Below are 27,848 nucleotides of genomic sequence, written 5' to 3'. Positions count from 1 at the left end.
TTTCAGATATAAGACACATTGGATTATAAGGCACACAGGACCATAAGGCGCACTTTCAATGAATGGCTTATCTTAAAACTTTTTTCATATATAAGGCGCACCAGATTATAATGCGCAAGATACTGTATCTGGCAAGGCTATAACATCAACAGTTTTTTTTTTGTCATTGTAGCTGTTGTTTAGATAGAAACTAGTTAGTTGTTTAATTCATTGAACTGAGAAAATCCACTTCCAGCAGCAGAATTGACAGGTCATTTAAACTCCATTAATGTTTGAAAACTGATATGTCTGAATTAAAGACTGTGTAAGTTGGACAACCAGATTTTCTGTAATAATAGATATGATGACAACAGCACAGCAAGTTGTGATAATATACTTTGTTAATGCAAAGCAGCAAAAGCATATAAAATTATTAATTTTCATGAGGATTGAGAATTTGCTTCAATTTTTCAATTTTACTTCACATTTGACTTCTTGGTTGTGTATTTTGCCCTGAATGAATTGTTGTCCCCACCATCTCTGGAGGTAATGGTCCCTTAGCAATTCACATGGCAAGCTTGAAGGAGACAGATGCTGGTTTACATAACTGGCGAATTACAGACTGACAGAGATTGTAGTATTTTGATGGAGGATTGCTATGTAGACCATATTGAAGCCTTTTGAATTGACAAAGCTGGTAAGCTGTAACTCAAAAATTAAGTAGAACCTGTTGCCAAACTTGAGCGTTGCAGGTAGCAGGTGATTGCAGGATAGCCTTTAAATACTAGACCACCCTGATGGTGCTGCGTAATGCTGCCAAATTTGTTCTGATTAATCTTCCCATATATCCCCTTATAACTGGTAGCCTGGCGTCTGGAAGAATGCAAGGTTGTGTTGACATGTAGAATCTTTTGTCACTCCTCCAGGGAAACCTGTTCCTTATAAATAGGACAGCCTATGAAACTCAAATGGTTAGAATAACTGCTTAGTTAGTTTTCTGCTGCTACGTTGCCTACAGCACAAGCTGTTGTGAGCATTTGTTTTGATCACTTGTTACAATGCATTTGATAAATTGTCCTAGAAGGTATTTTAGAAGGCTTTAAATTTGCTGTTATTAGCCATTTGTTCAACACTTTTCAGCTCCTTATGGCAGCAGTGATGTCGTGTCAGTTGTCTCAAAATATTTTCAGAATGAATGGGATGATTGCCTAAAATGGCATGCCCACCAGTCACTTGGTCCAGCTGTCTAGGAATCCCATCCTTGTCAGCATGTATGTTATTAAAAGCCTCCAGATTCTTCCAGTTTGATAATTATTTTAAGGATATATTTTTATTTTATCTGTATACCTATATCTTGTATATGTTAAATAGATAAAATTTTATCTCATAGACATTCAGTTCTGTACTATATGTGCTCAAATGATTCTTTGTTGCCACGTTCTGTGACTGTAGTAAAAGTTATTTTTAGCAGGGTTATAATCTCCATTAATAATAAGGACACAATTACCACTGAAGAGATGAGGAAAGCCTGACGTCTACATGTTTATATTAATACAGTTTTTAACGCTAAAACTGACAATGATTTTGCTCAGTATTTTTAACAATGATCTGAATTCACCCCCATAAAACCAAAGAAGAGGAAAAAAAGAACATGTGCTACATCATTCTGTCAGTGCACCATCATAGTTCACAGGATTTGTGGTGTGTCTGAACCTAAGCTTTCTGTGTAGCTGTCAGCATATCTTACCATATTGATGCTGACAGGACTGTGTCACCAGTTGAAATCCTTGTGACGTGGTATTACAGTGCTATTATGGAGACCGTTGAAGAAAAACTGCTTCAGGATGTAGGCAGAGGTAGTTATTGTGCTTACTTCCTATCAGCCTAAAGCCGATACAACAGTCTGTCTTAGGTCTAATGCCAGCCTGACCTGCTAACCCACTGACTCAGCCTCTTGATGACTTTAGTTCATCTATGATACTGTCTTGGCAAACTTACACATATCCCCTCTGACAGGAAATCAACATGAATTCCACAACACTGATTTTGATAGAAGACCCCATGGAGCCAGAAGGAAACTTGTGCAAATCAAATGGAAAATTATTTGAAGATGTTGTTGGTAGAAAATTGATTGATAGCTTTTATGTAAACAACTGTAATGTGGTTAAAATGAAACATTGTAATGCTACTACACACGTTTGCTCTTTAGATCGGTAATGACACATGTATTCCGGTTACTAACACATTTTATGATATATTTCTATCATCGCACTGACAGTTTCAGCTTTTTGAGTGTTTTAAAGTTTTGCTTTCATTTCTGTAAAGAAGACATTTAAACTTTTTTACTTACATTTTTAAATGTAAAATTCTATGCTTGTATCACCATTTAATCCTTTCATATTACATTTGATCATTGTAAACCTTAGATTCTCGTTTATTTTTTGTTCCACAGGGCTCCAGAGATTATTTTGGGATTGCCGTTTTGTGAAGCCATAGACATGTGGTCCCTAGGCTGTGTGATAGCTGAACTCTTTCTGGGCTGGCCCCTTTACCCTGGGGCTCTGGAGTATGACCAGGTAAACATATTCATTCTTCATCATTTTTAGGGGAAGTTTGAACCTTTCAGTACCTTGTGTCCCATGCTATGCCATGCTAGCCTCAACTTTCTGTCCCATTAGTAACTTATTCCAGCATGCCTCCCTCTTCGGTCTACATCCATGACTCAGAATCTCCCATCTGTACCCTCTCCATGGAAAGTATTACTCCCTCTACAGCCCTTTCTCTCACAGCTCATTCCCCTAAATGGAACCCTTCATTCATCATAACACTGCCCATGTGGCAGTAGAAGTAATTTTGCACCCTCTTCCCACCCAACCAGTGATACTCCTAGATTATACTCTATTCCTTTTCTGTCTTGTCATTTTTTAAATTTTCCACTGAAAGTTCCAGTCAGGGAGGTTTTGAGAGGAGTGGGTTTACTGTTTGTTTTTTGTTCTTTCATTCTGTCCAGCTTTTTATTGAAGGCTTGTCTACAAGTTTCTGCCTCAGAAATGGCTCAGCTGCTGTTGAAGTTTAAATAATATGTAATCAATGGTCACTTTCTATATCTCCCAAAAGATGGGTTGCAGTGACATTTGGGAAAATAAGTTAACATAGCTATAGCAGATCGACGCTCTTAACGTCAGAGTTAAAAACAGATGGCTCGAGGCCAGGACAAGATTGCAACTGTTTGAAAAATGTGTTATTTTAATCTGTGAGATCGAAGCCAAATGCCATCTCTGTGCTCTTGAATGGATTTTGCCTATGAGGGTGGCATGGGTAGGAGGAAGAGGAAACTTTTGAGGTTAAGGGAAAGAGTCTTTTGTGCATAATTACAGCACATGGGAATAATAGACTGACGTGCACGACCAAATTAGCGCAGTACTTGCTGTTTACTTGGTGACGTACCTACCTAGATTACCTCGGCTCGTTTCTGTGACAGTTAACAGAACAACATATGGCTGTGATTAATGGTATGTCTATTAGGAGCTATTGAATGTCCCCCCTCCCATTTGAGTCCAGAGGGTATCGTCCCTGGACAAGACTTATGTTGGGCTGTTTTCCTCTGTCAACAGATCCTGTTAGATCCTGCTCTGTCCTATGCAGTTCCCTACATTACAGCACTCATACCCAAGTGTTTTTATTGCCTGGCATCATTTTTCACTCGTCTCACACCTGAGACAGGAGCAATAACTCAACATCCCCAAAAGAGATTTGACTGGATTTTTGCACCAACTGTCTGAATATGATGAAATGTTTTTTTGTAGGAGCCAGTCAGCATTTTGATTTCCAGATGTCTGGTTTCAGTGTCCTCATTTTAGCAAGGGGCCGCTTGGCTGCGGGTGGGGAAATGAGTTTGGGTGAGATGACAATGGTATAGATAGGGAGCGTTAGGCACAATATGGAAAAAAAGTCAGTAGTTGAGAAGTAACCTGTGAAAAGAGGAATGTGTCAGAGATCCCAGCCTGTATGCAAATAGATTACTTAATTTTATTCCATATATAATACTAATACAGGCAACGTGGCTGAAGGTCAACACTTTGTAGCTTGCAGGATGTTGCACCTCTCATGTTACGGTTTATTATTGTCTGCTGATTACCTGCTGTTAATTTTAATCTCTGGATGTTTTCTGATGAACCCAACTGACTACCCCGGACTATTTTAGCAGAATGGTTATGAAGTCACTTGGAAATGCATCCCAGAGCTTCTAGGCATATACAGTAATCCGTCATCGTGAATTTTTAGCAGGTAGTCACATGATACTGTATGCGCATTCTATTGGCGGACAGCATCTGGAAGTGCGCTACATTCCGAGACTCACGTACCGCAGCGCACTTCCGTGTATTAAAGAAACACCTAAAAGGGCTTTAAACAATCTATAAGAGTGTGAGAAAAGGTAATAGATATAAGGTGATTTAATATCAGTAAAACTTGTGTATCAACTTGTGTTTAGCACGGTCCAAAAACACAGTCCAAAAGAAATTAATACAGGTGAAATGGTGATCATGTAATGTTTCAACTTATCAGGTCAATAGATTTTTTGCAATTTCTTATTGAGAAATTAATGTAAGCATAAAATTTATGGAGGAATTTTTTTTTCCGTAACCGCTAACAGATGATGGTATTCTGATTGAATATGAAAGGGGAATCAATGAATGGCTCAGTCAGTCACAAGCAAAGATTGGGTAAAGCTCACTACATGGAGATTCATGAAACCATTGTCAGCTCAGTTCATGTGCATTCTGTTTTTTGTTTTGATGATTATACCTTGGCCTGCTGACTTTTTCTAGTTATGATGTGTGCCTGGACACGCTCCCCAAATAGAGATGATCTCTCCTTCCCACTGGCAGGCAGGATTCTCCATTTGGTCATAGAATTGACCAATAAGTTAGACCCAAGACAGTCAAGTGCATATAACGTACTTGAGAGTGACAGTTCCTGTTAAACAAGTCAATGAGAAATTTCAGCATCGCAGAGTGTTGATGGCAATAATTGTTGCACTGTCTGTAATGAATTCAGAATTCACTTTTTTCTGTTCACTCTTGAATCAATGTTGTTATATATTAAAAATACACCCAGAATTAATATCATGGCTTACTCTATGTCAGCAAACAGCTAGACAGCTGATTGCTGGTGTGAAGTGTCATGCAGGGGCCACAGGGTTGTTTGGCTGAAGTCACTGTCACCCCTGTCTTTCCCCTTTGCGTCTTCTTTTTCTTCAAGGGGTCTTGTTCCATGCCACACAGCATATCGTATTTATAACTCTGGCCCTTCCTCTTCCCTTCCCCTTATGCTCTTCTTACTTCATCTCCCAGTCACAACCATCGTTTAACCAGTACAGCCGGAGATTTTTCATGTGGCAAACCTCACAATACAGTCAGTAGGTTTCAAGTATATTCACCTTATTTTGGTCTTTTTGTCTGCCCACTGAACACCTATCTCAGGTTTTGTTTTATTGATATGCATTGGCACTCCATGCAGACGCTAAAATAAAATGTGCAGATTTTTTTTTTTCCCATTTCCGTTGGATCTTGGTGAAACTGGCAACCTGAAGGGTCTGTGAGAATGAAAGGATATAGGCAGGGTCAGTGGAAGAAAAGGTTTGGTGCCTTTATATTTAGATTAGTGGGCTCAAAGTTCCTAAATGAATGTTCCTGTGAACTGACATAAACTGGCCAAATGTCTGTGTGGGGACATTATTTTAAGACAAGATGTACTTTGATGGACATTGTTTAGTTGTAAATGATTGTGTGTATTCTTATATAGATTGCCATAAAATAAATGCTGCCTGTGCTTCCTGTCAGTTCTGCAGCAGGCCCAGGCCTGCTATATAGTTGTTGTTTGAAACGCAAGATTTACACCAGTGATCTCACTGGTTTGTGAGATCTCTGCAGAGGCATGCCTTCCAGGAAAAATAAGGGTTTTCCCATCAAAAGAATTTTCCCACCCACACACACTGACTGTGTTTGTGTCTGATGCTGTTTTCATGATGTTGCAGAAGGGGAATTCATCCAGTTCACATTTTGGGTGAAGTTTGTTCCAATTAATTGATCACAAGAACATCATGTAAAACTAGACATGGGGTGCTTTCAATAAAAATAATTCAATTCTCTGTCATTTTAAATTGAAGGCTGCCTCGTAGAGTTCTCACATAAACTCAAGCTTCATGATCCACGTCTTACTCTAAATGTGCAGGCATTTGCTCTTTGTTTCTCAGCAACGTTCAATGCGATTCTTGTCCTTTACACTTCAATGTGATTGACGTCAGCCAGGCTTCTCACTCCCTTCTGCTCTCTAACCTGTGTGTGCGACACTCTTGCCCCGCAACATCTGACTGACGAGCATACCATAATTGTTTGGCAAAGCATTTGACATTGAGAACAAAGGAACTTTGTCATAAGAGGATAAATGAAAAGAGCCTGACACCTTTCAGAGATCCTGGATAAAATTTGCTATCAGTCTATTTGGGTCTTTTAGTTTCTCAGGACTGTATTATGTTGAAGGTCTGCAGTTGTAACAATATTAGCTGGACACAAGTAACTCCTACTTGGCGGATATTGGGATGTGAAAAGCCTTGTCAGTATCTAAAAGAATGTATCAGTTACAGTGAAATATAACTATTAATTATTCTGTTCATATTTTCTTCTTTCTTTCTCTCCTCTTCACCATCAGATTCGATACATTTCTCAGACACAAGGTTTGCCTGGGGAACATTTATTGAACGCAGGGACAAAGACGGCACGGTTCTTTTGCAGAGAGTCTGACTCACCATATGCAGCATGGAGGCTAAAAGTGAGTACAATTTACACAACTTAAAAACAACAGAGACAACTGCTTTTGAGGGTTTGAGTCTTGAATGCCAAACTACTTTTCTGCATTGGAATCTGAAGTTGTGATATGCAGGTCTTCCAATTTCGTACATAGTTTGAATGAAACTACTTTATAATAGCGTGAACAATTAATTCCAAACACAACTATCTGGGCTTGCACCAGGAGCTAGTATGACTAAGCCACTAAGCCGCTCAGTGTAAACTAATTGAGTAAGCCACAAAAAGCCACATTCTGTGTCCAAGACAGGGGTTTGCTATAATAGCAAGTAAAACATACAAGTAAACATTGAGCAATATTTTATATGACCGTATCTTCACATAGTGAATGCAAGTTTTCAATTGTTGGGGGGTGTAGAACCACACTTGTCGTGGGGTGTGTGTGGGGGGGGCCTCCCCCGGGAAATTTTTTAGAAAATTGGGTTGTTTTCCTGCATTCTGAGGGCAAACTCTTCTGTTCAGTTTACCTACAAAAATACCCTAAAGTCAATAGTTCAAGCTTAACTATCTTTATTTCTATCCTACTTTATGCAGGTATAAATGTGAGATTCAACAATTGAAAACTTGCATACACTATGTGAAGATACAGTCATGCAAAATATTACTCAATATTTACTTGTAAGTTTTACTTGCTGTTATAGCAAGCGAGGTGAATACACATTTACATGCATCGCTGGTTATTCCTGCCGGTCATAGGGATCAAAAGTCTAAAACCACAAAAAAGTATTGATAATATTTTTCATTTACCTTCTGATTGATCTGTCACCACTCCTACCTCTTCTCAGCATTCACCATTTGTTGTTCAATTAGAGTTTTAATGCAAAATCTACTATAAAACACTCTATTCTCATTTTCTTTCGATCGATCGTCCTCGCCTTGTCGTACACCAATTTGTGGGTTTAGCTTTAAAAAATAGAATTCTTGTTTTTTCATTGGACGAGAAGAGGTCATGACTTGAGTGCATATTTAATGATCGGGAGCGCTCGGGTCACTTCGGCTATTTCTGTCGGCATGCACGCCGACGAAGAAGACAACGAAGAAGAAGACAAAGAAGATTTTTTTTTTTTTTTGCAAAAACACTTTAATCACATTCAAACATTTTACAATTTTAAAATTTTTCATTAGGTGAAACTTGAAAAACACTAAACACTCAAAAACACTAAACACCAATAAACAAAAGGAAATACAATATAAAACTTAGTACATTATAATAGAAAGTTTGCACAAGTGAGGTGGTCATCAACTGAAGTGCATAGGACATTTTTGTAACACCAGATGTTCCTAAAGTTATTCAGGTCTTCTGTCATTTTATAAAAACCAAATTCTAGTTTTAAGCGGCATCTGATGTTACAGCAAAAAACAGTAGCTGCTTCTTGAACAGTATTGTTTTCAATTCTCCTCTTCCTGGTCACGTAAATTGCGAGTTTTGCCTCTCCAGAGATAAAATTTAGAAGCTGCCACTTTCTTTGATTCGATTTATTGTACCCAGCACCGTAGATGAATTTCCTGATACTAAAATTTTCACTGAACAGATTAAACACATTCTTTAGAAGAGACGAAGAAGATGCGCGCTGCCTAGCGAGAGAAAAAGTTTGTTTTCTTATGTTATTGCGTGGGGATTTTCGCGAGTCCAAAAAAGTTATAAGTTTTAGCCTTTTTTCCCCTAGAAATAAGAACGCCACTGTGGCTACACAGGTTAAAAACCTTGTAGCCACTCAGGAATTTACTTCGCCTATGGCAAAGTGGCGAATGGCTAGCGCAAGCCCAGACTATGACAAATTCAATTCTGTTTTCCGCACTAAACACCTTTCTTCCTATTTTTTTCCCTGCAGTCTACGGATGAGCATGAGACGGAGACAGGAATGAAATCAAAGGAAGCCCGAAAGTACATCTTCAGCTGTTTGGATGACATAGCGCACGTATGTTAAATTGGTCAAACCACAATGCTGTACGTCAGAGTTATGGCAATGCAAACACTGCAGAGCACATTTATTACCGAGAAAGAAAATGCCTTTCAGTTCAATGAAAAAAAGAAAGGGTGAAGTTTCTGTCACAGACCTCAACTGGGAATTCCCCAGGCAACCATTAAACTTCAGATTTGTACTTTGTAATTAGATGAATGCGAATTGAGATTCATGCGTAAATGTGGTCCACTGATTCATTTCTCATCTTTGATATATTATTATTTTCACCGGTGGTTTCAACAGTACTATGTTTCCATTCCAGGTGAATTTGGTGATGAATCTGGAAGGTAGTGACTTACTCGCTGAGAAGGCAGACCGTAGGGAGTTTGCAAGCCTGTTGAAGAAAATGTTGTTGATTGATACAGAAGAGAGAATTTCCCCTGCCGAAGCCCTCAGCCACCCTTTTGTGACATTACAACATTTGCTTGATTTCCCCCATAGCAATCAGTGAGTACATTTGTCTCTGATTTTGACATGAGTTATCATTTTGACCATTCTACACGATTAGAATTCTCAATGTCAACCCTGTGCTTGCAGTGTCAAGTCATGTTTCCACATTATGGACGTCTGCTGGACTCGTACTGGTTCATACGAGGCAGCCAACAGAAATAAAGGTCCTTTTGGAAGACCTGTCACCACAACTTCTGCTGCCTCTGTTAACCATCCATTCAGCAAGATTGCTGGCATCCACCCTCAGGTAAGTTGCCCCAGAAATGTTTGTATTTGATCTGCCTTTACTATGACTGTGCAGTTGGAATTTTATTGTAATTCTAATTAGTAGGATAAAAACAAGGCCTGCAGCATATTTCATGATAGGCAGGTCAATGTGCCTTACAGGAAAGTTAACTTCAGTCATTGGGAAATGAAAGTATTAGAAAGTAAGAAGTTGTGTATATGTATTATTACATTATTTATTATCTTGTTTCCTGTAATAAATCTGATAAATGGAATAATCACAGATTATTTGGGTTGCAAATGCCCTGGTTTGTTTTTGTGTTGACAAATCATGTAGACAATTTCCTGGATTATTGCTTTTGTTTATGCTGTCTTGCGTCTTTGCACTGCTGTCATGGCAACAAAATCACGTCATGTATCCGAGGTCATGGCAACAGTGCAAATCACTGTTTTTGCCGAGGAGGAGAGCTGACAATTTTTTGTCTTTGGATCTTTGTAATGTTAAACATCTTAAAAGCCACTGTTCTTAAAATGAAATGACAGCGCTTGTAATCTGGTGTGAGATAACTGTTACATCATTATAGCTCTTAGAAATGTATTAGAAAGCTCTCTCATTTCTTCTCAATATTGATTCTTCTCATTCTTCTCATTTTAAATTTTCCCATAAAGGACTCGAGTAGAAGGTGAAGATGTCTTCTTCTGAACAATTTTCTTAAAATATGGTCTTTTCCAGTATTATTGTATACTGTTCTATGAAAGGCTGCTTTGCTTAAATACTTATTTTTTAGGAGGCATGAATACAGACTAGAGCAATGCAGCAAAATATAACCATAGTTTTCGTTATTCAATTGATGTGATAGCCAGGCAGGAAAGCAGCAAAAATATTCCACTTAAGTGGAAATTAAGTGGAATATTTTTGCTGCAGTGCCCTGAATGTACCTTGAGTAGATTATTCATCTGTTGTAAATCAACACTGGTCAGCCACCATCCTTCTGAAGAAAAGATGGCTTGTAGCTGAAGTTAACAATCCTACTTTCTGTTTCTTCTTTTTTTTTAGGGGTTAGCCCCATCCGCCCCTTCAGTGATGCACCCGGGGATACCACTGCAAACAGGTAGCGGCCAGTTTGGATGCAATGATTCGTTTCAGCAGGCACTCATTTTATGTCCACCAGCCATTCAAGGTAGGATTTTTATGTCTAAATTTCTTCATTTCACTTCTCTGTAATTCTTTCTTTGAGAATAAATAGGCAAAAGTAACATTTTTCCTGCCCAATTTTGTTTTTTCAGGAATCCCCACCAACACAGCTAAAGCAGCAGGTTATCCTGTTAGAATGGATGCTTCTGGGCCTTTGGTCACTCAAGCACCACCCATCCAGCCCATACAAATCAGACCTGGAGTTATCACCCAGGTAAGGGGAAGGAAAGATCTGTGAATCATGGTTAAAAGGACAGGGAAACTAGATCAAGATTAAAAGAGAATGTTGCTTCATTTGGAAGCATAGTTCTGCTTAATTTTAATGTTATTAATTTTGATTACGATACTAACTGTTGGAACTGCTTTACTTGTGGGCACTTTAACAGGCCTGGTCCAGTCGTGCACAGCAGATCTTGGTGCCCACTTGGCAACAGGTGACATCAGTACCCCCACCACCAACCACTTCTGACACTGTGGCAGGCTCACAGAGACTGGGAGATTGGGGGTAAACAATGTTTTTATCTGTTTCAGGGAGGGGTTAGCAAAAGTGTTTTTTATTCTTAGAAAAGATAAACTCTGACTCTTTATATTGTTCATACTTCTGATGTATAGTATCATAGAAAGCAAAATTTATTATCACTTAATGGTGTTCCAGTTGCGCTACACTCTTGAGAATTTCTGTGATACAGCACATTCGTTGTCCTGAATGCTAATGATCAATGAGTCATACATGTTTTTTCAGTACCTGCAGTAACTGAGACCATTCTGTAGCTAATGGCGCTAAAGGCTTTGGGATTAATTCGCAATGTTTTGTTTTCTTATTGCAGGAAAGTGCGTTCCCATGGTAACCATTACACCTCCATAATTGCACACCCTCAGCCATTCCTAACCAACCAAATGACCATGCCTACCCACCAGTCAATCAACATAGGCATTGCACATGTTGTGTGGCCACAGCCTGCTGCCAACAAGAGAGTCAAGCCTTGTGTGAACAGGTACAGCTCAGTGTTTTTATCTCTGGCAACAGAAGTGCTGTTCAGACCAAAGGTTTGTGAAATGAAAATGACCACTTTCAATGTGCCTTTCTCAAAATCTTCCAGATAATAAACAATGTAACTGGATGAGGCAGAGTATCATTTCCCCATTTTCCTACGAACAACTTTGCTATCTTTTCAGGGGTTTTTGTTGTTGACCAGAATTTGTAGCATCTTAAGATATGAACTAGCATTACAATTGTGAGTTATCTCCTACAGTACATTTAGCAGGAACATGGGCACTACTGTAAGTCAAGCAAATTGAAGAGGTGATTTTGTCCCTCAAACTCTGTTGACTGGAGACTGAGGTGACACACGAGGGTCTAGTTTACACCACTGCAACGTTTCCCTGTAGTGCGGTCTGAACTACACTTCAAACACACAGTTACCCTCAAAAGTGGTCTCACTTTCTGACAAGAACTTCTTTGTTTTTAACAGCAGAGGTAACAACTTCATCCAAAACACAAACATCCAAAATTTAGCATGCCAGTCCCCAAAGATGGCCGACATAGCAAAGAATGTGCAGGAGGTGGAAGAGGAGGAAGCCAGGTGCCCAGAGGCGGGGCTTATTGCTGGAGAAGAGCAAGGAGCGGGTCAGGTGGAGGAGGATGATGAGAACTGCTATAAAGTGGAGCCAGACTGTGATGAACTTTCAGTTTCACAAGAGCAGAGGCAGGCCATGGTAATCTCTGACTTGGCTAGCCCGACCATCAGTGTGATTAGTATCAGCAGTGATGAAGAGGAGGGTGCACAAAGCCACCCAATGGGAGAGTGAGTACTCACCAGTTGCTTCTATTTGAGAAGCATGCTAAATGATTTGTTAAATGTATTTCTCACTTTATTTGTGTTCCTCCATGCTCAGGTGTAAGGGCAGTGCAGATTGTGAGGCATGCAAGAGCACTGTCAGTATGAAGAGAGTCTTCTCCCTCAGCAGTCCAGACAGCACGCTCAGTACCAGCTCTTCAACCTCAGCCCAGTCCAGCACTTCACCCTGCAAACTCCCAAACAGGTTTGCGTAAAGCAAACTTACTCAAACTATTGTTACATTGCTGTACCACACAGCAAAAGAGTTTAAAAAAAAATGTCTTTCCTTGTTGGCTGCTCTTTTACAGTATGTCATATGATGAGCAAGAAAGCAGTTGTGACACAGTGGATAGCTCACCTGCCTCAGATGCCTCCGGCCACAGCAGTAGTCCCTTTGCAGAGCAACGCTTTATTGCTAGTGGCAATCAGAATTGCGAGCCACGTGTTGCATGTGTTGCCCCTGAGATTGAGCCCAGCAAACCAACAGTTCGTACTGTCGTGGTTCCTCCAATGAGAGTTCAGAATAACAACGACAACAGCGCTATAATCAACGAAACAACTGGCAACACAGGTAAAACAAAGATGATTCATGTACCCCTGAAACATACAGTGCCTTGCGAAAGTATTGCACCCCCCAAGTCTTTTTGACATTTTGCCACATTTCAGGCGTCAAACTTAAAGATAACAAACTGAAAATATTTCTCAAGAATTAACAAGATGTGAGACACAATTGTGAAGTGGAACCAAATTTATTCAACATTTTATATTGTGTATATAAATAAAAAACTGAAAAGTAGGAGTAAATGTGAGACTAAATGACACACAGGTGCACTCTGTCATTGTAAGTCATTTAGGTCAACATTGGATCATTCAGACGTCATCAGGGAACTTCTGGAGTTGGATAGCTGAGCTGAGAGCGCAGTGGGCCAATGTTTTTGCACATCCTACTTTTCAGTTTTGCATTTGTTGATTCTTGAAAAATATTTTCAGTTTGTTATGTTTACGTTTGATGCCTGAAATGTTGCAAAATGTCAAAAAGTTCTTGGGGGGGGGCAATACTTTCACAAGGCACTGTATATAGTATAATTGATTGTGAGTTGACCTAATAATTGAAATGAAACAGCAAACTTGTGCTCTGTCTTCTATTATTAAAAACTGCTAGAATCGAGAGTGGCTGGCAGAGTTGACTGGTTATATCAAAATCATCAGATGAATTAACACATGTGATATGACACTTTTACCCCCTACTGGACATACACACACACACACACACACACATGCACGCCTGAAGTACTACTGAGTGCTGATAGTGTTATCCTCTCAGTAGATCAGTAAATTAATCTACGTCATGTTGGCTCTAAGATCCTGTCACCACCGCTGCCGTCTGCTCCACAGGTCACGTGACCTGGGATTATGTCATCTTTGTAGACCACAGAGGTTCTCACAGGTGATTATAGGTGACCTTCTTGACGCATCTGCTCTGGTCTCTGGATATTTGTTTGCCGTGAACACTCTTTACTCCAGACTCTGAGAAGCCTCTGTGTGAATATTTATTTCTTAAAGCTATGTAGGGCATTCACAGTTGTTTGTCCTGAAAGAAATATTCAATGGGATGTCATCTGGACAGCATTCTGACATACCACAAACAAATATATGTCTTGTGAATGTTTCCTTCAGGTTTACAATGGAATGCTGTTTGTTGTTTTTAAAACAGCTGTTGCCAGTGGGGCATCAGTGTCATTTTTTCATTTTTATGAGGAGCTACCTAACTGAAGGTATTGGTGAAGGGTTTAACTGTCAGTCCTCAGAAAAAAATATATTGTATCACTCGTCATGTCAAAAGATATCTTTCTCCCCAATCGCAACTGAAGCCCCACATAAAAGGACACAGCTTGCTATTCTAGTGCTACCAAGTGTAATTATAGCTGTTGGTCTGACCCTACTACAAGTTCTGTGAACAAGCTTAGTTACAGACTCCTCCTAGATCCTCCAAAACATATCTATTTATAATCACAGAGATCATATTCAGACGACAGATGCAACTATATTAAAAAGGGCTGGAACTGATCAAACAGCTGAAATCACTGGTAAGCGTACAAAGTCACAAATGTTGCCAATGGTGAGGTTGCAATTGAATCACTTGGCTGCCCCCCCCCCCTTTTTTTTTCACACTGTCTCATCTGCATTAACTCTGCAGTAAATCTCTTTGTGTTTCTTTGTTCTTTCCCCAAAACAGTTTTAGAGTCTTCGTTCCAGTCCAAAGGCCGAGGTGTTCTTGGGCGACAACATCACCACTCCACTACCCTGCTCAACAGGCCGCAGAAGATCACCCCTGCATTTCAGCCGCAGCCACAGCAGCCTATAGGCTTTGGGCAGGTGAGCACACGTATTTGCGTCTACACAAAAATATACAAGTTTTTAATCTGTTTGTTAATAGTATAAATTGAAAAGTGACACTGAGGATCTTTAACCCCATCAGTCCATCAGAATATACAGAAGACTATCAATCACTGGAAAGTCACTGTAGAAATTGTTACTTATCACCAGGATTTGATGATGGGTGGTAATATTGCAGGTTTAGATGGGATACCACACTGAACTGTCCCATCTCACTGCATCATGCACATAGTCTTCTCAAATATGAATAAACAAATATTCTGGCAGTTCAGAATGTCCCAGTTTCTCGGGTGACTAAAGTGGTTTTGACTATGCTTAGCAAGTAGGTGATCAACAGAACACAACACTTAAGTAGTATTTTTTTTCTTATAAGAGCAGCAGTGAAGAGAACGCTTGATGCTGTAAATAGAACTTAAGTCAGCTGCCGGAGTAGCGTGGTCACTAACACGATTAGCATTTAGGTTATGATTACTCACAGTTGGGAGGTAACATTTCCTGTTGTGTTTAAATACTAACTTGCTGCCTTGCCAGTAAGACAAAAGGAATTGAATAGTATTGTGTGACAAACATGTGATTGATATTGAAAGAGCTCCATCTACTGGCTCAAAATACAAGCTCAGTGATATGTCTGTTGTTCTTCTGTCTCTCAGGTGCAGCACTATGGTGCTTGCCATCAGGAGTGGAATGGCAACTTTGCCCATCGGAGACCGCAGGCCTATATCCCTCCTACAATGCATGGCCACACATTCACTCTGTCCCACAGCAGTCCAAACCACACCACAGGCCCCCACCCTCACCTTGGAGGTCATCCGCACTCCCAACCTACTTTACTGTCCTACCCACCGTCTGGTCCTCTGGTCACAGCTGCTCCCGTGGCCCACCTCTTGGCTTCCCCTGTAGCCTCCCGCCCCGTCCTTCAGCCCACTTACGGCATTTCCCACCCGACAGGCATCGTGCATCAGGTCGCGGTGGGCATCAACCCCCGGTTGCTTCCCTCCCCTACCCTGCACCCCCAGGGCCAATTCAAGCCCCTCTTTCCCCCACACTCCTACATTGCCTCACCCGCCTACGCAAGTTTCCCTCTCAGCCCCACCAAAATAAGCCAGTACCCTTACATCTGAGCACGGCTGCCCCGGTTACCCTTCATAACAACTGAGGGCTAAATGAACAGGGCAAATACTATCTTAAACCACAAACAAACATGGTTTCATTTCCAAAATCATGGCACAACCATAGAGAAAGCGAGCTATTTTTGAATCATGTAGACTTGGGTGTAATCGAACTTCAAGCTTTAAAACAAACAAAAAGAAAAAGAGTTCCAGCAGTGGAGGTGATTTGGACAAAAATTGAGAAGGAAATAATGTATGAATGATTGAATGAAAGAACGAATGAGTAATTAAACTCACACTTAATGTGTTTTGCACATTTGATATATCTTTGCATTGGATCTTCTACGAATACTCCTCAAAACAGGTAAATAATTGGGGTGGCGTTGAATAGTTAGGACTTTGCACCCCTGATCCCAGCTATTTTTCTATATTGCCTTCTTACGTGTGCAAGACACATTCATCTTTGTAAAGCCATCACAGTCTCTAGCTCTAGATCGACAGATGCACATGTTGTCCACGGCGTATGTTGTACTGCGTTTGAAGTATTTGTACCTTTTTGGTGTCTTTTGGTGTTAGCAATGTAAGTCAATTAACCGATTTAAATAGGGTCGTTCCTCACGCTGCATGTGGTCTTGCATGAGCAAAAATGTAAACGGAGAGATGCGTAAACGTTGCTCTTATTGTTTGTGTCACAAGACTCGCTGCATTGTATAACTGTCCCCAGCCATAGTGCCTTACATATTTGAGGTTGTTAATGTTTAATGTTAATGTTTCTACTTACATATGACTATATACATGAATATAATGTACTGGATTACAGCACTTGAAATTCCAATCAGTTGGTGCATCCTATGTGTGAGTAAATATATGCACATGTGTATATGTCCATGCATAGCCTGCATTGATGTGATGTATCGCATACAGCGGTGCTTTTATTTTGGAGTCGGTGTATATTTCAGTAGTAGTGAACTTGTAGTGAGTTTCTCTTTTCAGTTTTGGTGAGTTACATTTATGTTCTTTTAAGAACAGCATGCTTTGCTGTTGCGAATGCTTAGTTTAATTCAAACCTGTTCATTTTTTGTTTTGTTTTTTGTTTTCCCTCTCCTGATTTAACTAACTAAAGTGCAAGTACTGAGTATTGCTTAATATTTGATAATCACTTTCTATTTAGTGAAACTCTTATTACAAACAGCATTTGTACTGTTTGATGAAACTGCAATACAATCTAAATAGTCATTGATTATTTTTCTTTCATTTTTGTCCTCTTTTCATTTTTAGTGTCTTCACTTTGTTTCGTAGATGTTTTGAAGTGTGGTGGGCATGGCTTTGATTAGGGTTAGAAAAAATGCAAATTAATTCACGGTATGGAATCTTCAAAGCCCGGGCAAACCATGCAGTATTTGATATACATATATGGACATATATTATAGAGCTAGACTATTTAGTACAGATGCTTGATAAGGTGTGAGTTATTTGTGTGCAATTCTCTCATTTATGCATGTGTGACAAAGTTAACTTTTCCCTTTACATTATACCATTTGTTAAAGGCTTCAAGATTATCGGTGTCAACTGCTTATTTTATACATTCCGTCAGGGAGGATATAGACATATATATATGATGGTAGCGCCGGTCTCTCTCTATGTATGTGGATATGCTGTGTGTGCATTTTTCTGTTCATTTTACTTGTTATGTGAGTACATTTTTGTCTTTTATTTTCACATGAAGTTGCTTGTGCAGCACCAAAGACTAATTGATTTTCTGAGCAAGGTAGCTATTCTGATTGCATAGACCTCAGTCATACTGTAGTTGCAAAATTGGGTTAAATTAAAACAAAAAAAAAATCCAACCTATATTTAAAAATGACTGAGGTTTTGTCTAGTTTATTGGGCAATTAATAAGTCGCATCATTTCTTCTTGAATGTATCATAGATAAGCTGCTATACAATGATTGCCACTTCAATAGCTGTGAAATTAGGTGATTTCTCTGAGTTGAAAACTAACGTTGCTATTTTTGTATGGGTCCCTAATTATCTGAAATAGAAGTGGTTTTGATTTTTGTGTTTTATGTTCATATTTGGAGTGTCATTGTAACTACTGTATTGCTGATGATGAACATGAGTTGCATTTGTTGTTTCTCGGGGTATATGTTTTTGCATCAGTATTTTATCCTTATTAATCTTTCAGACTCATCACTGCATATAAATGATGTATTGATGTAACTTAATTTTTGTATGTTTCATATTGATGTTTGTACACACTCTAAAGCTGTAGCTTGCAGGGTTGATTTAACTTTTTTTTTTTTTAATTGTACGCGTACTACCAGTACTCTTAGGTATGTTACAGGAGCACTGTGAGATACCAGGAAATGGAAAAAAACCTGAAAACGCTTCAGTGATGTTTTCACCAATTACACACAAAAACACACTCTCCACTAAGCACTTGTTTGACTAGACTGTGTCCAAAATGAATTTAGCCTGATGTTTGTGTTCCAGAATGGGTTTTACAGCTTGTTTTACGATTTATTTATTTTTACTTTTCTGCGTTCAATGTTGTATCTGGCTAGAATATCAGTTTCAGTTTGATATTCTGAACTGCCTTGTTTATTGGATCGCTCTCCCCTTTATGAGTGTCTCACATCAGAACAGTGTTTTGTCAATGCAAAACTGTGGCCATTCTTATGTCTTCTTTACTGAAATTGAGACAGTGTGAGCAGCACTGCGTATGTGCCTTGAGATTCAGAAAGTGACAAGTTCAAGGCGGTGATTCCTCACCGCTTCTTTGACAACAAAGGCATAGATTCTAGAACAAGTCTGTAAATGTATTGAGTAGACGAGGAAAAAGAAAATACACAATAGGACTCCATCACAGTATCATTCATGGGACTTATACGCCTCTGATCAACTTGCAGTCATGACAGAGGACGCAGATGCTGGTGATTCTCTTGTGTCGCTGCCGCATCTTCCCTACGACAACACATCAATACAACACACGCACACTTTGAATGATATGACACTCAGTCTTTGGATAGTCACTCTGGCTGAACAGCAGATGCAATACTTAACATTGTGCGGTCATTGCACCACCAAGTGTTCTTAGATAATTTCCATGCTTTACATTACCTTGCATCAACACCAATGTTGCTTTGCTTTGTCTGCCTAGAAGCTGTGCCGTCATAGCGGCTTTTCCAACGTACAAACACTTTAGGCTGAGCAGGAGTAACTGGAGCACAATTGACAACACTGGTCTTTATAATCAAAGGCTCCAGGAATGGTAGATCTGGATGATAACTTCTGTCTATGTTCTGGATGCACACTGGTCTGTCAAACTTGCTCCTGTTTCTCTGCAAAGTCAGTCATGAGTGCAATACTCCACATTTTAACACTGGCATCGACATGGTTGTGGTGTTAACTTCTTTTGTTTGGCTTTTTTCTTTTTTCTTTTCTTACCTGTATACTGTATCCAACCTACTCCAGTATCATTTTGGAAAGGAATGCTTATCACAAGGCATGCACTTGGCATATTAGTGCTTGAAATAGTTCCCCAATAATAAGCATGTGAAATATAATCTGTGTTTTGATTCCTCCAAAGGTATTCACCAGCAATGCGCCTGCATAAACTCTCCCATACTTGTTAAAAGAATGGATGCAAGAGGAGAGAAACTTTAAAACAGTTCTTAGTTTTTCACGTGATCAACTCCTTGGTTTATGTACAACTTTTATTTGTGTAACATTTTAACAGAAAGAAATTTATTTGTAAAAGGACAACTCTTAAAGTTGTCACTTTGGTATCGGAAAAAATAAATCCACTACTGCGGTGTTATCTTTTAGAGATGTTAATTCAGGGTATGTATTAGTCTAAATGTGCTACTGTATAAATCTTTGATTTGATGAGGTTTGTTTTTATTCAAATTCTTGTTTTCAGTTTTCTGGTCATCTTTTATCAATTTCAGAGTTAATTCACACTGCAAGTTATGGAATCGTGTGTTTAGATTGCTCATCAAATAGACTTGATTATAAAAACTGTTACTGTTTTAATATCTGTAGAATTTATGTGGCTTTGTTTTGTTTTTTCATTTGCTTTTTATTTTGTGCTACACTAGTTTGCCATGTAGCAATTGCACTGTGCAATATTTACAGTATGAGGACTGGGAAAACTAACTCTCTGGATGTGATGTCTATTTACAGTTTGCGATAGTGTTTCCTCTCTAGTTCTCAGTGATTTAGGTGTGACCAAGCCTTCTCTACTTTGTCACATTAAGCGGGTTTTCCAGGTGACTCTTTTGGTGAGTGTCAAAATACAACTTTATGGTGTATTATTGTTAAGATTCACTTTGAATTAAAAAAAAATCGATTGATGCAGCTCTTTTGTCTTGGTCTTTTTAAAAACAAAAACATGTATTCAGGTGCTTTTCTTATACTGTATTGAACACAGAAATGGTCTTAATCTCACATTTCAACTTCTGCACAATATATGGACAAAATAAGATCCACCCAAAATCAAGTCCACCCAAAAATCAGTGTGAATATAGTCATACTCATAGTCAACTCTGTTGACAAATGTACCATATAGATAGATATATACTTTATTAATCCCAGATATATGCATGATATACAGCACAGATTAAATTCCAGTCCTCTCAGACCCACAGGCAGTTAAAAAAACCCTCTTAATTACTTATATTATTATTATTTATATAAAGTTAAAAAAACAAAATTCTGTTTTTTTAAAAAGGTTTTTGATGTCACATGACCAGAATTGATCTACCTTCATTCTTACAATCGGAACAAAGCAGAGGCCTCTCTTGTTCGGTTGACTGGGTGTGGACTGACCCCTGGTGGAGAGGAGGGGGTATAACAGCTGTCTTTATGTTTACAGTCTCAGACATTCGGGTGATATTAGTGTAACCCTCAGGGCAGACGCTTTCTGTTGATGGAGGTAGAATATGACACTTTAAAAAAAAAATAAAAAATGCGTGAATGAGGCTAACCATGTCTGCTTCACAATGGAGTTCTGTTTCGTTTAATTCACCCAGCAGAGGTCGTCCTTCTAGCTGCTGGCTGTGAACCCCCCCCCCCCCCAATATACCAGCAGAGGCTAATTTGCGCGCTCTGATCATTGAGGTGTTAAAAAAAAAAATCACCTCATAATAGCTTCTTTGTCCTTATATTTGTGAACAGGCGTCACATTTAAATGTTTGTCCCCTCTGTGGCTCCATGTCTCCGAGGTCGTTCACCGCCAGCAGCGACATGTCAAACCTAAACGGGTAAAGTGCGCGCCGCCCTGCGCCAAACGCTGCTGCTGGGTGGACCGAGAGAAACGGAGCGATAGGGCGCGTTTCTTAATTTCCCTCCAACGCCTCTCCCTCCCTCCATCCACACTCCAGCCCTGGACACACGACAAGACCGCGGGAACTCTCCGTTTCCCCTTCACACACGAGGATTGATCCAATGCATTATTTACGACCGAAACTTCAGCAACTTATCCACTGGATATGGCTCCCGGCTTGAGGAGTGGACGGACGGGTCAGCCCGGAGTGGTGGGAGCAGGCGAAGCGGAACCCGGCGGATGCTCCGCGCAAAGGACGGACACCGTGGGACGGGGAAGGTGTTTGAGGACCTGGTGGCGATCCGGTGTAGCGGGGATGCTGGCGAACTGTCTCCTCTCTGTGGGCTTGCTTTTATTGATTGTCCGGTGCGCTGTAGCTGCAGAGGGTAAGAACACCGCCGCGCTCCGCTCCGGGAAACAGGCTGATGTGTTGCGTTAACCTGTCGTCACATCAACGCCACACCACGAGTTACACACAGCAGAGGGAGGAAACGGAATTCTTTTCATTCACATTGGCAGTATTTCTTTTTCTTTCTCTTTTTTTTTTTTTTTTTTTTTGAATCCGCACATTCATTGTTTCTTGGTGCACGATAATCAGGCTGTAAGAATGAGGCTGAATATTTTGCTGTGTACATTTTAAGAAAGATAAAACTAGTGAAGCACGCACAACGCTTTTTGCACATGCTCTGACATGTAAATGGATATTGCATTGGAATTTGCGCAGTCAGGGAATATATCCAAACGGCTATTATTCAGGATGATTACCCCCCCCCCCACACACACACACACAGCACTGAAATTAAATGTGAGAGAGATGGTGTGGTGATGCGCATGGGTTTTCTATATGCGATGCAACTCACCCTCACCTACTCATCTTTCCACCTGGGCCTGGAGTCTCTATTTCTTTGTCTCCTGCACAGATCTTCATGTCCTCTTCGGCTGTTAGTTTCTAATGAGCTGTCTCAACTTCAACTTTGTCTTTCATCTCAACTTTACTCCACCGTTGTTCTCTAAATGAAATTTTAATTTGGTTCTATTTCCTTGATAGGTTTGTTAAACATTATTACCGGCTGAGTTGTGGGAATGCAATGCACACAGTGTTTCAGAGCATCTGGGTCAGCACTAATGGCACACATGCTTTAGCTCACTGGGTCTGTCTGTGTCTGGCAGCATGAGAGGCAGCTGGGGTAAGGTTGGTAGACATAGCTGCCCTTCAATCCACACACACTGGGAAAAAAAAAAGGACTTGGTCTTGACACTCACATGACTTGATCTAATGTTGAAGATGCTACAACAATGCAAGATGCCCGTCACAAGTTTTGTCAATGTGTAACAGCAGCTCCATCATCTCCCTCCAGTCTGTCGACTGTGATTTGTTGGCTATACTGTGGTGTCACCACTGCTAATGATGCACTGCTACAGCAGCAGTCTCCTCCTCCGCCCTCCCACTTCCACCTTCTCACAGTCAGCACATCCATTCTTAAACACATGAGCCCAGCAGCACCTGAGCAAAACAGTACACACGGAGTCAAAAAAAGCATGCAATGAGGATATCTCAGTGCTGGAGAAGCTGCACTTCTTTTGTCTCAATTGGTTTAGTGAGAATGTAATGTTGGATTCTGTGGTCTTAGACTGGCCGGCTATGTTTTTAAAGTGTTTTTTGCACTGCCTTTTATTATTTATTATTAGTCTGAAACATTAAGTATGTCCTGCAAACACATGGGATCTAAAGACACTGCAAAAACACCAGAATGTTAATGAAGGATGGGTACCGTAAGGTTTAACAATGGACATAATGGATATGTCTCAGCTGCTGCTATTTGTGTACAACTCACCAAAGTTGAACCAAATCCACCTTCAAGACAAAAAAAAAAAAAGACTCCGCTTCCCCTTTTCCTCAATTTAATGTTCAAGAGGAAGTGAAATTACATGTGGTTTAATAGTTTTCCACAATTTGACAAATTTATTCCAACAACTACTCCTTTTGTTGTTCCTAATTTATGTTTATGAGGATTCAGGGAATCTGGTGTGAACTGGATCGGTATCAATGCAGATGCAGACCTCATTATGAAGATCAAGTTTCAGCCATGGATGTGCCCCAAGCCACACTCTGTTGCTTTGTCAATGCTATTAAACAAGTCCTCCCAATTACATTCAGACAGCCACAGTGGCCAATCGACTGTTTTCGAAAACACATTTGTCCACTGTTACAGATCAACTGAGCTACACAGCAAAATGAATGAATGTGATGACCAGAGAGCCCTCTGCTTATACGGACCATTGATCACAATATGTCTATAGGTAGGGAGTATCACACTTCAGGTTGTTGAGAGCGCAGGGTGAGTGGAAATGCTTGTGCTGCGCCTTTCACTTGGAGGGACATATAATTCTATTGCATTGTTATACATGACAACAAAGTTGTATGCAGCCTTCACAAAACAATATGACCACGATACGCAACAAGCTGTAAATGATTAATACTCCGTTCTTCGTCTGGCACTGGCTTCTCCTGCATAGTGGCTAAACCATTAAACACACTAGACTGATAAATGCAGCAGGCCCATATACTTTTTTTTTTTTACTGATATACCCTAATTACAAATATGGCACTATGGGTATATGAGCCACATGTTAAAGAATAAGGCATTACAATGCAGAGATGATAAACTATGTTTGAAGTAGTAACACCTAATGGTTGTCATGTTGTTCTGGATATTGGTTTTTGCAACGACATTTTCAGTCACTTCAATGCTGTAATTTTATTAATAATTAAATTTGTACTTATTATTCTTCAGATGTGACTCTGACTGCCTTTCCTCTCCACTTGTGTAAAACCTTCTGCAAAAACAACTCCTGAGCTACAACTAAAAAAAAAACACCTCCTGTTTTCATTTCATACTGGTTGATGAAAAAAAATACTGCAATGTCATTTTTTCCCCTTCAATATCCTTCTTTTGGGTCAAGAATTTATTGTTTCCACTACAGTTTGTCAACCAGTAAGAACTGATATGTCGTTTTTGAACTGATAAAATGCTGCTTAGAATTAATATTGTTACATTTTTACATAAAAACCTAAGGGATGGTGTTGAAATTGTGTTAATAAAGAGATCCTCACTGAAAAAATGGAAATGTATTACCTGCTTGTTTAGATTTACAGCATGAAAAAAAAGACTATAAGTGGACTCGCAGCTTTTTCCAGCGTGGAATCAGTGCAGCATGAGTTTTTTTTATGAAAATGCTTTTCATTTTCTCCCAACAATAACCATTTCCTCCTTAAATCCTTCCGCAGCCATCAGATCACAGGACAAGCGTCGGGTAACCTGGGCATGTGTATGCAGGGATGATGATCGATCTTTAGTGAACTACTAGGATCCTTTGGCTGATTTATGGCTTCTTTATCGATGCATCTAGTGAAATTATCCTCAGCAGCAGTTTGAAGACACACGGTTGATGTCATCTCTGTTTACATCTTCCAACAGAACTCACTGAATTCTTGTGCTGACAGCTCTTTTCTAGTACGTGCGTGTGTGTGTGTGTGTGTGTGTGTGTGTGGGGGGGGGGGGGGTTAACCTCAGACCACTTGCCGTAAGAGACGCCTTCGCTTACTCGGCAATTGATTGAAAGGAGATGACAGCAACATTCAAATGTGTTTCCTGTTTGCATTGCAGCCTTTTGCCCACAGTGGTTATTATTGTGCATGAATGAGAAGGAGAGCTGCACATGACAACATTTTCTGTTGTTTGTGGCTTTTTCTTGTTTTGGTGTGCTTCGGTATCCTGCTGTAGATTAGTCTTTTTTGAGCTGCCACAATGGTTGATGTTCGAGGAACTTCCAGAAATTGGTTTTTAAAAAACAGACCGTGACTCAGCCTTTGTCTGATGACCTGACCGCATGTACTCTTGGTTTTTCAACGCTCTGTGTCTGTTTTCCTCTCCCCTCGTTTCACCTCATCGCAGTGATTTACTGTTCAACTTTAATTATGTTGTGAGTAAGCACGTTGTGACAGCTTAACGGGTGCGTGTGAGAGTGTGTGCACAGTAAAGGTGGATGGTTTCTTTTTAGGCTGAGCTTCAGCTGTGCCTCCGTGAGGCGTCCATTTGATTTGTAAACATGAACAGATTTTTGAAGGTGGGACTTTGTGACTTTTCAAGATCTTTTATTCAGAAAGTAAACCACTAAAAGGATGGAAATACAGTTTTGTGAAGGAATTGAATTTATGTAAATCCTGACAATCATTGTTAGAGTAAAAAGATATGAAGTATTCACTCACAGTGCCGTTCTCTTTTTCACATTGTACAGAAAGTCAAAAGGTTTGCCAGCAATGTTCCCTCTAATTTTTAATGTGTCTGTGCAAACACACAAGCTTCCTGAGTGCACTGAGGACTTACGTGAGCAACATCAGATGTGCTTGCTTTGGCCACACACAGGGCACACACCTCAAAACCAGTATCACACTTCAAAACCTTGGATCATAGAAAGATGCATGGCTTATTAAAACAATCAAACTACAGTAGCAATTTTCATTTCTCCTTTTTTTATTAGCATTTCTACTATCCCAAAATTATCTAGTAGTAACAGCATTTTATGATAAATATCCATAAAAATAAAAATAATAAAAAAAGCCATTAGAATATGCAAAAATCTGACTTGAATTTTACGTTATTTTTCACGTGGTTGTACACTTTATCCAGGTTAATGGTGTCGTCTTGCAAACTCATGCACAATTCACACACGTGCAGAAAAACTCAGACCAGCAACACACAATAGTAACACCACACGGGATATCACAATACAATTATATCAAATTTTATTTCTTATGCGCTGAGACTGTGAGAGCAGTGCGCAATTGCGCAGGCGCACAGCATAGAGGGAACGCTGTTTGCCAGTCTTTTCTCCATAGCTGCTGTGAGTAAAGCAGGCAGCACTGCCATAATAGATGGATGTAATGATAAGTAAGGCACACAGGCTTCTAATTAGTATCTCGGACCATCTGCCTCGCATTATCACTTGTACAGTTTGGTGTAATCAGGCTGTATTGTGCTTGTGTGATATGTGTGTGTGTGTGTGTGTGTGTGTGTGTGTGTGTGTGTGTGTGTGTGTGTGTGATGAGATATCTCCATGTCTCCCTCCAGTATCTTTGCATCTTTGTGCCTCTCTGTACTTACATCCATCCCTCTGTGTTTCAGTCTGGTGCAGGTTAATGATAGATAAATCTTGGCTCTGCTACTTCTTCAGCACAAACAGCAGGCTTTTAATTAGTCCCCAAATCCTTGCACATAAAAAAACCAAACATGAGTGCACAAAACATCCTTTATCAGTACACCTCTAAGCACTTTGGCCAGTAAGTTGTGTCATTAGCTCGTTATTACTATTATTATTTATTCCATTTTGCAAATGGACATAGGCTTTTCAGCGTAACGTCTGCCGCCTGAATTTTTTCTTTGAAAACATTTCTGTCTGTGGGCAAACGGGTGTAAAAACAGTGTATTTTGCACTATACTGTGTATGTCTTGAGGAAGCATATGCTGAAATGTTTAAGAGGATTATTGTCTCAGATTGGGTAATTATTAATGTGACCAATTTTATCAATAAGTTTTATGCAAGAAAATAGTTTTGTGTGTTACACAGGATTATTTGCAACAGAAAATTCCTGCTAGACTAGAATCCATGTCACAAAATAATTGTTAGTCTTCAATGATCTTAGTCCACGGATTACAATGGGACTAAAACTGTTTCTGATGTTTGCACACATCTCAGGACGGATTTTGGCTCACTTCTCTTTATAGATCCTCCCCCTACGTATTCTGGGCTGATCATCGAAATCCTACACGGTGAGATCTTGTATGAAGCCCCAGAGGGAGACCGACGGTTGTTTTGTGTTTCTTCCATTTGTAAAGAGTGGCACCGACTGTGGTCATCTAACCCTAATCCATGATGTCCTTGGACGACCGTATGATTGAGGCCATGGTGGAAAGGTTGAAATTGGATTGATTAATTGATTGATTGCTTCAGTGACCAGATGACTTGCATATGGGTAACAAGCTGAGATTCGAACAGGGATGGACTAATATGTGTGCCTCAGGGACACACAACCAGTCTATGGGAGACAGAAATCATGCGGGTCAGTAGGTGGATCAAATATTTATTTAACTCATTTAAATGCAAATCAATTCACAACCTTCCTTTTACAACGACAGACCATTCATTTCTTTGTCAGTGGGCAAACTAACAAATTTAGCAAGGGGGTCAAATTATTATTTTGCTCAATGCATATTTGTTTGTACATTAAAGTACATTATATTACATGTGGTGAATATTCTTTAGCTTAAGTTTTTTAAAGACCAACAGTTCAGGTAAGGTAAGACACCCCAGATGAACCACACACAGATTCTCGCCCAGGTTGACGGTGGGTAACACAACGCTGAATGTCAGCAGTCTTCATGCAGCAATGAGAATGACAAAGATGTTGCTCAAATTATGCTCCTAAATGCCAACCTCA

The 27,848-nt window shown here is 39.8% G+C and overlaps 2 protein-coding genes across 3 annotated transcripts in view; both read left to right on the top strand.

Moving 5' to 3' along the window:
- hipk3b (homeodomain interacting protein kinase 3b) overlaps positions 1 to 20,382 on the top strand; it is a 42,806-nt gene extending 22,424 nt beyond the window's left edge. Inside the window, exons 3-16 of one of the 2 annotated variants that reach the window (XM_068310234.1) lie at positions 2,432 to 2,555; positions 6,691 to 6,810; positions 8,678 to 8,764; positions 9,072 to 9,256; positions 9,347 to 9,506; positions 10,542 to 10,665; positions 10,772 to 10,893; positions 11,066 to 11,184; positions 11,507 to 11,674; positions 12,155 to 12,484; positions 12,576 to 12,722; positions 12,826 to 13,088; positions 14,754 to 14,893; positions 15,565 to 20,382. In XM_068310234.1, coding sequence (XP_068166335.1) covers positions 2,432 to 2,555; positions 6,691 to 6,810; positions 8,678 to 8,764; positions 9,072 to 9,256; positions 9,347 to 9,506; positions 10,542 to 10,665; positions 10,772 to 10,893; positions 11,066 to 11,184; positions 11,507 to 11,674; positions 12,155 to 12,484; positions 12,576 to 12,722; positions 12,826 to 13,088; positions 14,754 to 14,893; positions 15,565 to 16,035 — 2,560 coding nt within the window. In that variant the 3' untranslated portion in view covers positions 16,036 to 20,382. Of the gene's footprint in view, positions 1 to 2,431; positions 2,556 to 6,690; positions 6,811 to 8,677; positions 8,765 to 9,071; positions 9,257 to 9,346; positions 9,507 to 10,541; positions 10,666 to 10,771; positions 10,894 to 11,065; positions 11,185 to 11,506; positions 11,675 to 12,151; positions 12,485 to 12,575; positions 12,723 to 12,825; positions 13,089 to 14,753; positions 14,894 to 15,564 lie in introns of both variants that reach the window. The other variant, XM_068310226.1, reaches the window with a different exon arrangement.
- Positions 20,383 to 21,424: 1,042 nt separating this feature from the next.
- The window catches only part of kiaa1549lb (KIAA1549-like b), a 61,786-nt gene continuing 55,362 nt past the window's right edge, over positions 21,425 to 27,848 (top strand). Inside the window, exon 1 of the mRNA XM_068317602.1 lies at positions 21,425 to 21,735. Within this exon, the coding sequence (XP_068173703.1) occupies positions 21,516 to 21,735 (220 nt within the window). The 5' untranslated portion in view covers positions 21,425 to 21,515. The remainder of the gene's footprint in view (positions 21,736 to 27,848) is intronic.

The sequence above is a fragment of the Antennarius striatus genome, chromosome 1 (genome assembly GCF_040054535.1).
Source record: "Antennarius striatus isolate MH-2024 chromosome 1, ASM4005453v1, whole genome shotgun sequence".
NCBI lineage: Eukaryota > Metazoa > Chordata > Actinopteri > Lophiiformes > Antennariidae > Antennarius > Antennarius striatus.
Note: the sequence above shows the minus strand (reverse complement) of the source record. Positions and strands in the feature narration are given on the sequence as shown.